Source organism: Cololabis saira, chromosome 13 (genome assembly GCF_033807715.1).
Source record: "Cololabis saira isolate AMF1-May2022 chromosome 13, fColSai1.1, whole genome shotgun sequence".
Taxonomy (NCBI): domain Eukaryota; kingdom Metazoa; phylum Chordata; class Actinopteri; order Beloniformes; family Belonidae; genus Cololabis; species Cololabis saira.
The window spans coordinates 21,478,398-21,490,557 of record NC_084599.1 but is presented as its reverse complement, the minus strand read 5'-3'; the positions used below and the strand labels follow the sequence as shown (position 1 = coordinate 21,490,557).

Sequence of the window (12,160 nt, the reverse complement as noted above, 5' to 3'; positions counted from 1 at the left end):
CAGGAACAGAGGCAGACAGGATGCGGGGAGCCGGAACAGGGGCAGACAGGATGCGGGGAGCCGGAACAGGGGCAGACAGGATGCGGGGCGCCGGAACAGGGGCAGACAGGATGCGGGGCGCCGGAACAGGGGCAGACAGGATGCGGGGCGCCGGAACAGGGGCAGACAGGATGCGGGGCGCCGGAACAGGGGCAGACAGGATGCGGGGCGCCGGAACAGGGGCAGACAGGATGCGGGGCGCCGGAACAGGGGCAGACAGGATGCGGGGCGCCGGAACAGGGGCAGACAGGATGCGGGGCGCCGGAACAGGGGCAGACAGGATGCGGGGCGCCGGAACAGGGGCAGACAGGCTGCGGGGCGCCGGAACAGGGGCAGACAGGATGCGGGGCGCCGGAACAGGGGCAGACAGGATGCGGGGAGCCGGCGTCGGGGGGCAGAGGATCCCCGGAGCTGCCCGAGTGGGGACCCGGGTCCGTGCCGCTGGCTGCGGGGGTACCTGGGTCCGAGGCGCAGGCTGCGGGGGTACCCGGGTCCGAGGCGCAGGCTGCGGGGGTACCCGGGTCCGAGGCGCAGGCTGTGGGGGGTCCGGGACCATCACCGGAGCAGGGGCCGATGCACTCTCTCCTGCTGGGTCCATGCTGGTCGGTCCGTTCTGTCACAAGGCGTGGTGTTGAGGACCCAAACGCAAGGAGAGAGAGGGAGGCTGGAGGCAGGAGTTCTCAAAAAACAGAAGGATTTATTCCACAAAAAAGCCAAACTAAAAAGCTGCAGAGCAGGATCAAAAACAACTCACGTCTACAGGGATCGAAAACCAGGAGTACATGGAGGGAACAAACAGTACGGACCGACAGGGAACCAAGGAAAGACAAGACCAGATATACACAGGGGATAACGAGACACGACGAGACACAGGTGCAGACACAATCAGGGCAAAGGGGAAACAGGAGGGACAGAACTAAAACTCAAACTGGGGGGAAGTGTCAAACCCTGACAATATAACTGTATACAATTGAGCCAATTCCAGTGTCTCCTCACACAAACTCAGAGTTGAACTTCCACTAAAGATGTGAGCCCTTTGGCGTGCCCACGGTCAGACAGTTCTTTCAAAGACATATTCAATTTATCCACTGTTAGATAAGTCTGCCTTTCTTAAGACTTTGCCTGTGGCCATTACTGGCAGCTCGTAGAGTATTAACCATGGGGTTGCCAGGAGAAGCCCTGAAGCATTCCTTCCTCTTCAATTAAAAAAAGGGTTTTCCTGACATCAGACGGAATTGTTTTGTTGAATTTGTGTCCAGTATGTATTTGACATTTGTGCTGATGAAATGTTTACTTTGCATTTATTAAATTGGCCTCTCCTGGTGTGTCTTTGCTCACAGAACAGGAGGGGTTTTTTATCAAATATTAGTCTAATAAATCTTCCAAGTCATATTAATTAGAGTTCACTTTATTTTTTTCTTCTTTTGAGCCAGCAAAGAGAATCTTGTTACATCAGTTCTTTTATAGTTAATTTAAAAAAAATAATGAATATATGAAAGAGTCCAAGGCAGCATTTACCTGTAGCACAGATTGTCACAGAAGTTGTTTCAATTTCCCACATCTTCATTTTGTCACTGCCATGCGTGGTGCAGGCCTTTAACGAAGGTGAGAAATGAATAAGCTTTTATTGAAAGAACCAAAAACAAAGGTGCTACAGGGCAGGGTGATATACATGTAGATTCAGTTCAAACAGCAGAAACGAATCATCAACATGACACAAAACATCCTAGCAATGAGCAGCGATAACTAATGAGCCGGTAAAGCACAGGAGCAAGGCAATTAGGAAACTGAACGCAGACACAAACTAAAGACAGAAAGCACAACTGACTGAAGTGCTCAAGGAAAAAAAATTATTGGAAGTTAAGCTAACTAATAACATCTCAAAATGAAAACCTACGATCCTAAAAACATGGCTCTGGTGAAACGAGCAACTCAAAACCATAGAACATGACACATTTGTCTTTATTTCCCCACAGAAACACGCTCCCATGTTCCAGCGTATGGATGCGTCCTCTCTTCCTCAAGAAATCCTATGCAATGCCAAATCCTTGTCATTCCTCAGGCACAGTGCTGGATCTGCTCTGTAAATATCCACCTCTCCTTTTCATCTCTTTTACAGCATTTATTTTACTGGCTTGTTTATCTTTGCCGGTAGCTGTCATGTCTGAGTCTTTTTGTATGGCATTTCCTCAGCACCAGGGGGGGGTTTGTGGCACTCAGCCCCATTTCCCCTCAGGAGATGTTCCTGCAGCCACTGTCTCGCTCCAGGGAGGAGAAAGAGGCAGAGGATGACGAAGACTACCGCTCACCTTACAACCCTTACCATCATCCCCATCCCCACCACCAGCAGCATCATTTACACACACTGGTAACCACTTTCTTGTTCTCAGGCTTTGGCCACCACTGGTTTCATGAAGTTAATGTCAAATACTCCATAAAAAGTAATAGACACCATTTTTTTCCGTTCCGAGACATACTCACTACTAAATACAATGCTATTTATTACTAATTTTGACAAGGTGTATCTCATTTTGTGGTTTTTAGAGGTATGCAATTGCTGAAACATTTCTACTTTAATGTTTGAGCCTCAGAAGAAGAAATGAATTTTTCTCTGTGGTATTTGTGCAGGTGCCAGAGGTAGTGGAGTACAAACAACTGATGCAGCAGACCAGGCAGGGCCCAGCACTTATTAAATCACCTCAGCGCACTGCATCCATCAGAGCATCTTCTATGCCCCGACTTGCTGTTGATCCACAGGTAATGAGGAGTAATAACCTTTGTGTAATCATTCATCCAGTGCCTAACAAATAGGTGCTTTGAAAAACGAGAAACCAATTAAAACCCTCTCATGGTGCTTTTGCTGCTTTCATATTTGCCATCTGTCTTGGAAATAAAATAATTTGCATGCACAATGTAGTAAAGCAGTTTAAAGCCACCAAATTAGAAGTTTGTGTCCTGATTCTGCACTATTGTCACAAAGTGGTTGTTTGAGGACCCAGACGCAGGAGAGCGGGAGGCAGGAGTTCCAAAAACAGGGTTTTATTTAACAAAAAAGCAAGAACCAAAAACGCTGCAGAGCAGTATTAACTAAAACCATAGACATATATAAAGGCTAGATGACTCGTCCGCGCTGCTGCGACGTCGTCACACGGCGGCCATCTTGCCACAGGAGAACTCGCTCACTTCGACATTGTGTTTAATGGTGCCTGTACTGCAAAACAACCTTAACTTGCTCAATTCTCAACAGATTTTCTAACAGTTTGGTTTGTTATGAACGTCAGAGATGTAGTTATGACACTGCATACTTGTGAATAACTATAAACATTTAAAAACGTACTTTTATATGAAAATAACCAGAAACAGATAGCTATCACATGGTATTTATATTAAATCAATATTTCTATAGTATTCTTAGTAATATTTATATTTACATTATAACATATATACATATATATACATATATATATATATATATATATATATATATATATATATATATATATATATATATATAATATATATATATATATTATTACATTATAACATGTTTATATATTATTACATTATGATGTATTTATATCATGACATTATAACATCTGTGTATATATATATATACATGTTATATGGTAATAATATATATATATGTATATATGTTATAATGTAAATATAAATGTTACTAAGAATACTATGGAAATATTGATTTAATATAAATACCATGTCATAGCTATCTGTTTTGGTTATTTTCATATAAAAGTACATTTTTAAATGTTTATAGTTATTCACAAGTATGCATACATCTCTGACGTTCATAACAAACCAAACTGTTTGAAAATCTGTTGAGAATTGAGCAAGTTATGGTTGTTTTGCAGTACAGGCACCATTAAACACAATGTTAAAGTGAGCGAGCTCTCCTGTGGCAAGATGGCCGCCGTGTGACGACGTCGCAGCAGCGCGGACGAGTCATCTAGCCTTTATATATGTCTATGACTAAAACACTAGAGCAAAAACCGAAAACCTGACGGGACACATGGAGGAAGGAAACAGTACGGACCAGCAGGGAGCAGGGAAAGACAAGACCAGATATACACGGGATAACGAGACACAGGTGCGAACAATCAGGGCAGATGGAAAACAGGCGGGGCAGAACAGAAAACACAAACTGGGGGAAATGTCAAACCCTGACAACTATCCACGGTTATTTAAGCCAATGGTCTTCTGATTGTTTTTCATACATGAAGCCTGGGATGTCAGCAGAGAGTCAGCTGATGAAGCGCTCCTTCTCCACCATCGGAGATCAGTGTGTGAATGGCCTCTGGCAGGAGCAACACTCTCTGGAGAGAATCAGTCCCGATGACACATTCAGACCCCGGCAGAGGAGTTACAGAGGTACCTTCACTCTTATTTCAGTCATAAAAAACACAGTCACTGCTGTAGTTTGATTCACATGTAAAGTAATGTTTTTTCAGCAAATTTAAGTTGTATATATCATCCAAACTGGAAAGAAATACAGAGATAAAACTGAGCAAAATTCATAAATCTATTGAGCTACTCCAGAGCTGAGCTTAATATTAAAGTCAGTGTTTTCAGGAAGTGGTTAAAAGTTACTGGTTGACTTTAGTAATAACATTTTTGCTTTTCTAGCAATTATTGTGGTTGGTTGGACAGTCTGATATAAAGTTTGAAATCATTCAGTAAACAAAACAATAAAAGAAAACGGGACATACATATTCTATGCAATCAAAACACATATTATCATGTTATGACCAGTTATAAATAAGAAAATTTTGTAGATAATGGAAAATGACAGATGTCACAACCCTTACTCTAGAGAAAGTTGAATTGTTGCCTTAATCCGACCAATATCGCAATTTTAAAAGCCATTTATTCACCTTAGTCGGGCTGTAGTCGAACCGAACTGAAGCTCTTGGGCTCGAGCTGTTAGTGCCAGATACTGCGTCCTAATCCGAGTTATTTCGGCATGTATTCGCAACCCAGGCTTAGCCGAGCTACTGACTGCCCCGGGACTCCCCCTTCCGGAAGTGACGACTGCGGAAGCGGGGATACAGGGGAACAGTCACAGCATCACAACAACACGGTAACAGAGGAGGGAGACTTTCGGTGCGTCCGAAATGCCATACTAAACAGTATATTCTAAAAAGTATACTTAAGTTCGGCACACTTTTGAGTAAATATCAGTAGTATGCATTAATTCGGACGTACTACTCAGAGTGCACACGGGAGGAAGTGATGTGTCACAGCAGCAGTAGCAGCACCGCTCCGCTCTTTCACGTTTATCCTGGCCGAAACAAGATGACATTATATAATATTATTATATACGAATATTATAATATTAATATTATATAATAATATTATTATACTTAATATTATACTTATGACATATACGTATCACTTAGCAACCAAACACCGCTGCATTGCATTGTGGGAAGTTTCTGCTTAGCTAGTGTCCATTAATCCACACTAATACATTTCTCCAGAATGAGTATAGATCGCGCATACTATTGAGTACGTACTAATGTTTCGGACGCACTAATAGATCTCACATACTGTTTTTGCATACTCATTAGGGTGGAAGTATGCAATTTCGGACGCAGCCTTTGTGTGCATCTTACCTGCAACATGATCAGGCTTAATATGTACGAAATTTACAGAGCTGCTGCATCATTAGCTTCCATTTTTTGCATGGTGTTGTCCTCCTTCGTGCTTGTCTACCAGTTGTACCGGAAGAATGCCAAAGCGAAAGTCCATATGGCGCCACCTAGCGTCGCGGAGTCAAACGCACCTCACTCAATAATTCGACTGTCTTCTCGCACATGTAAACCCGTAGGCTATTTGGATTTCTCTGAAACTCCAGTTTAATCCTTAGCTTTTTTTTTTTGCCAATAGCTTGATTTAGATGTGCACGTAACTGCACTGTGTGTCATATAAATTATCACATTTTCTTTTACAATGGTTGGGAAAAAAGAAACATGTTGACTCTTTTCCATCTACTTTAAACACTAACTGGAGTAACTGCGTGTTTCTTTTGTCAAGAAAATTGAGTTACAACATGACTAAATAATAAGTTCCTGCTTTAACATCTGGTTGTACTAATGTCACCAGAAAACCTGTTGCTTGAAGAAATGGGAATATAGTGACATGGAAATAGTGCATTTAAAGTCTTCGCTGAAGGAGCTGAAATATTTTTCTTGATTTTACCTGGTTTTCATTTTATTTGCGTGTATGTGGCACTCAAAACAGTGTGCCATTTTGCAACTCCTCAAATTAAATGTAAAAATCATTGTAGGTGTGTCCAAACACATTCTTCCCTGCTATCTAATCATCCACATTAACCAGCAAGAACTGCACTTAGTTTAACTAGAAAAACCTCACCCGGAAATCTGCAACCAACATTACAATCAGACAAAAATAAATGATTAAGAAAAATAAACGCACAAATCAAGCTGTGAAGCTAACGCCATGCTCGAGCCATACTCTTGCCCAATTGAGATGAGAACATGTTATCGATAATATTTTCTTTTCAAATGTGATAGATCAAATTAATCAGTGTAAAGAGATATTTCTCACACTGTAATTTGTAACCATCAGGCCCAAAAATCAACCCAAGAGAGACGAGTCATGAGAGAGGACGATCGAAGGAACGACGCCACCTGCTGTCTCCCGACGTGTCCCGCTGCAACTCTGAGGAGCGAAGCAGGGAGCCTTCCTGTGAGAGGAGACGGTCCCGTTCACCAAGCGAAGGACGCACACATACCTCGCACAAACAGGTGCGACTGTACACGACAAAGCACACACTAATGTAGGAGTTTTATGGTTTATTTTGTGCAAAGCATAGTTCATGGAGGAGGATTGTTATTATTAATTACATAATGTGGTAATACTAAGAGAATATTGCACATTTCCTGTGAAACAAATAATATAAGCCTAGTATTCTAAATAGGATACATGTCCAGAAGTAAAATTGTTTCACACCAAGTCATAAGTTTGTATACACCTCTATAACACTGTCTTTTCCATACTCATACTGTCTGCAGGGGGGAAAAGTCAGACCATCCATGCCTTTTCTCTTCAAATTTAATTTGTTAATATGCATCTATTCACACATTTCAGAGCTCTGATACATTCAGAACAAGTTGGGGACATTTTAGTGCTAGTAAGGAGATGTGCTTTTGACAAAACAGTCCGAAACACAGCACACACATGAAGGGTGTGGTCCTGACCAGCACCAATAGAGAGAAACACAACAACAATGATCCCATCCTCTCATCCATATTGAGATGTGTTTGCACAAACTAACAACTGAATGGATTCATCACTTGGTATCCCTAATTCAGGAACATCTTTTAAAAGTTGTGAGAAGCATTACAACATTACCAAGCTTTACTTTTCCAGACTTGTTTGGACTTCATTGCAAGCCTGAAATTTAAATATGTAGTTTAACAAATAAAATAAAAGTGATGAGAAAAAACATGAAAAATCTTGGGTTTGTACTTTCTGCAGAGAAAAGTAAGTTTAGGAATTGTCACACTGTTTATTTATTTGAATTATCCATATAATCCCACATGTTTCTGGTTATAGTTTGTAGTTTCCCTATTTAGTTGTTTTAATTAAAAAAAAGTCAGGGCTTTCTGCCTGTGAGTTGATGTGAACACCGTGATCCACATGGAAGAAAACTTTTCCTCTCCACTGTGTCTGAATTATTAGCAGGTGAACACATTAGGCAGTCCCGCCACCTCTGCTTCGGAGTCCGGTACTCCTCGCAATCGGCGACAACTGCCCCAGACGCCCTCTCGCCCGCGGCCTTACATCTCTTATTCTCCTCTGGTCTGCCGAGCTCCCACCTCTCCTACTGCTGCAGCCTCTTCTGAGGAACAGATCCAGACTCAAGAGGGGCCTAGTGGCCCCGCTGAGACCTCGTGGAGGACTGACAATGACAGCAGACCCCTGTCTGCAGGTCAGGGCTCATCTGGAGGCCACACCTCAGCACCGAGCCACCCATCTCCTCACCGCTACATATCAGAGCCCTACCTCCCATTCCACAAGGAACTCGGCAGTGGCGGCGAAGGTGAGAGGCAGGAGACCCTCACCTTCGAGACCGCCGTGGCCACCAGCCTAGGACGTGCCAACGCCATCAGCTCCGCCCCTCAGCTCAGACACTCCTGGCAGGTTCCTAACGGACATTTCCGGAAGCACTTGGTCCAGGCGAGTCCAGGCGACGGCAGCGAGCTGCTAAGTGACACAGATGAGGATGACCGTTGCTAAAAAAGTAGAGGCTTCACAGAGCAATTAGGCACCTCAGAACATCTTTTGTGGGACCACAATGCTTTTGCTCCTCCGTTGGTGAGAGAATCTGATGTTCTCAGCACCAGTAGCATTAACGGCAAGACTGAGCAACACCACGTTTTATCTGGACACTTGAGTTTGTGTACACATGTCATTATTTCTGTTTGTGTGTGTAGTTGGAGGGAAACTGTATATGTGGACTTACGAATGAGTGTGCTCCTATCAAGGAATATTTAAAATAAAGAGAAAAGCAGAGACTGACCATACCGAGAGTAGCTCTCTGCAGGCAAACCCATTAAGTTAGTGTTTTGATTGTTAATGAACAAATTATGGTAAGATATTGATCCATGGTTTCCAAATCTTCTGAGTGTTTCCCAGAAACCAACTAAGTGCATTTCGTATAAGTGAAGATAGAGGTAGCATGTAAACGTTTAATAAGATGAATGTATTTGTTTTATGTTCATGTTAACTGAGAAGATTGCTGTTAGTATTTGCCGTGCATAGTTGTGGGGGTAGAAATGATGCCAGCTTGTGTAAGAGGCGGCCAATTGTTCCCAAGACTTCCTGTTTACAAGAATATACATGAGATTTATGGGCATTAAACAGTTGCTAAACAATAATACTCATTACAGGAAATCAGCCTTCGGTCTTTGAGTGAGCAGCCTGGGTATATTTATCGGGTTAAAATGTGAAAACAATGACGGTGTGCATTAAACTGGAGGACAGTGTTGTGGATTTAGAAGAGATGACAGATGGTCATGATGATATATTGTAATGTATTTTTTCAAATTTTCTAAAAGGGATGCTTATCTGTGACCCAAAATGAAGGTCTGTGAACATAAAAAAGACTACAGGTGCAGATAAGCAACATGACCAGGCCCTTGACCAGAGGCTCTTTGGTCTGCATCTGCTCCGCTACCCGACTACATCGGCCTGAGGGGCATCCATCTGCAGGAAAAACAGCCTTGATATTTGTTGTCATGTGACGCCAAATGGATATTCATTCCCTACATCTCTGTGCTGGATAGCTACTATCAGTATTGTGTCAGAGAGACGACTAAAGCCATTTCCCTCCTGTACATAGAACCAGGGATGAGTCCTCTTCAGGATGTGTTGCCTTCTTTCCTGTACCAATGAAAGTGATGAGAATTTAATGACCTTTGTTCAGTACTTGTGATGCAACATAAATGCTTTAACAAAAGAGGAACCACTGGAAAGCTAATGTTTGTCCCTTTGTAACAGCCACATAGCTCCAGTCATTTATGTTTTTGGTCCATTTAAGCAAACAAAGTATTTTCCGTGCTCGGTACTTACAGTAATTTCCACGTGCATGATCATTGTTGACGGTGATGATGAGAGGATTGTCGCAAAGCTGCCTGATTAATTTTTACTGCATAATCCATAATGTTTGATTAATTTTGATTAATAATGTATTATTTATAAAACCGAAGCAGAAGAAAGATTCCCAGCGTTCACGCTCAATTTCTTTGAACATTCCAAAACTTTAAACTATTTGTTGTTCCCTCTTAATAGGATGTATATTTATATCATGTGCTGTTGTGTTGTTATAATATGACGAATATGTAATGTGAACAGAGGACATATCTGAACTGAGAAACACTGAAAACAAGTATTTTAGCAACAAAGCCTTTTAAATGTGTTGGCTACAGGATTTATACAATAAACAGTTTAGGTTAAGGCTTCAGCCTGAAGTATATACAGTATATCTGAGCGTGCTTAACATGTACAGTGCAGCTTAGGACTTGATGTTAATGTCTGTCTGTACAGAAGAGCCTAATCTGTGCCTGGGAAAATTCACCCAAAGAGTTCCCTATCAAGCCCAGATTTCTTAGACAGAGAAGCTCTCTGGTAAATATGTAGTATAAACTGTATAAAATGCATCCATGTTCACTTGATTCCACTTTTTGTAATTTACTTTCATCATCATGCCTGTTTTTGACTGTTTACATATCTGTTCAGAGGACCATTAAAAGAGATCACTTGTCTTTTCTGTGCTTGGTGATTAAATTAAACTGGTTTGATATGTCTGCATGTATTCATACATTGAATGGCAATCACCAGAATTTCATAACTCTAGTAGATGCACTGAAAAAGAATGAGAAAGGACAGTTCAAGTCTTCACGTCTAGCACTACAAACTGCAAATTATAGCTTTGAACATTTCAAAGACACATGAAAATACACTCAATTACCATCAAATGAACGTTTTGTACCTGTGTTAAGTACTAATGATGTACATGAGTAATACTGTCATGAGGCCAGTTGAGAGGACACAAATGCAGGATGTCCATAGGTGTAAAGTCCTTTGTTTCAACAAAAAGCCGCTCAGGCAGGAATCCTAAAATAAATAATACAAAAAACATAAATAATCCATAAGATGACTGAAACACATTCAGACAGGAGTGAAAGACTAACGGACCAGCAGGGAAAACAGACATGGGTGCAAACAATCAGGATCTAAGTTGGTTTAAATCATATCTATCTGACAGATTATAGTTTGTTCATGTTCATGAGGTTTCTTGAGTACAGACGAGGGTCTGCAATCGTATTCAGTTTATACATGTAGCCCTTGTGAAGTATTATCCAGATATGCAGCTGTATTTGTCTATGAAGCCAGATGAAACAGAACCATTAGCTAAACTTCAGACATGTATTAAGGACATCAAGGACTAGATGGCCACTCATTTTTTGTTTATAAATTCTGATAAAACAGAGGTTATTGTTTTTGGTCCCAAACACCTTAGGAGGGTGTGCTATGGTCTCCAGTATTAGTGTGTGAAACCATGGCGTTATTTTCTATCAGGATTTATCGTTTAAACTGCATATTAAATAGGTTTGTAAAACAGTGTTTTTCCATCTCCGTAATATCGGAAAGATTAGGAACATCCTCTCCCAGAGTGATGCGGAAAAACTCATTCACGTCAGTCTAAGCAATGGATTTAGTTTTCCTCCAGAGTCAGTAAATTATGTTATAGTTTCATACTTAATGTAGATTCTCGACATTTATGCACGACACCATAATTCTTGATGCTATCTTTTTATGTACAGTAAGTCTAAGGTACCAGAACTTCCAAATTCATCACATGCCGTTCCAACATGATGCAAAACCTTAAACTCTTTCACCTCCTGCCAAAAACAGTCCACAGGGTGACCTGAACACTAGTAACACCTCCAGAACAGTTGGACGTACTGTCCTCTAAATACTGTTAAGATTTCAGGACTGAAAACACAAAGGCAAGAAACTAAGAAGGTACGTTCCAAAAATCCTAGAAATGCCAAAAATAATGAACACATAAAATAAAATATACAAAAGATGTCGTACACAGTCAAAGGTCTGACAAACGGTAACAAACGTGGTAAAACCTCTGAAACCAGAGAGCTCATTGGAATACATAGAAAAACAAAGTAGCTTATTACAAAAGAAGGCTTACTATTCATTCCTTCATTTTGCTCATGTAGTGTCTGAACTCTATTGCTATACAAATGAACAACTTGGAGTGAACACTTTCCTTTGGGTCATCCTGACATTTGTTTAAGAAGTAAAGATATACCTTGACCTATAATGATTCACTGTTGGCAGACCTGTCAAGGTGCCCGATGGTTAACAGCTGCTATCAGCAGCCTTTCAGCCTCATCCGCTATAAAAGCATCTCAGTCTTTTATTCGTTGATTCTTTTCACAATTGGTTCAGAAACATCCCAGATTCTGCAGATCTGTTTTATGCCTTCTTTCATTGTAATAAACTTTTTTATGTATTTAAAAGTTCGCTTTTTCTGTCTTTTTTTCACACTCATCGATCA

At 41.2% G+C, this 12,160-nt stretch overlaps 1 protein-coding gene across 1 annotated transcript in view; it reads left to right on the top strand.

Moving 5' to 3' along the window:
- LOC133458404 (voltage-dependent R-type calcium channel subunit alpha-1E) overlaps positions 1-10,346 on the top strand; it is a 121,234-nt gene extending 110,888 nt beyond the window's left edge. The window contains exons 42-47 of the mRNA XM_061738258.1: positions 2,016-2,122; positions 2,233-2,407; positions 2,668-2,796; positions 4,278-4,425; positions 6,646-6,824; positions 7,765-10,346. Coding sequence (XP_061594242.1) covers positions 2,016-2,122; positions 2,233-2,407; positions 2,668-2,796; positions 4,278-4,425; positions 6,646-6,824; positions 7,765-8,319 — 1,293 coding nt within the window. The 3' untranslated portion in view covers positions 8,320-10,346. The remainder of the gene's footprint in view (positions 1-2,015; positions 2,123-2,232; positions 2,408-2,667; positions 2,797-4,277; positions 4,426-6,645; positions 6,825-7,764) is intronic.
- The last annotated feature ends 1,814 nt before the right edge of the window (positions 10,347-12,160 follow it).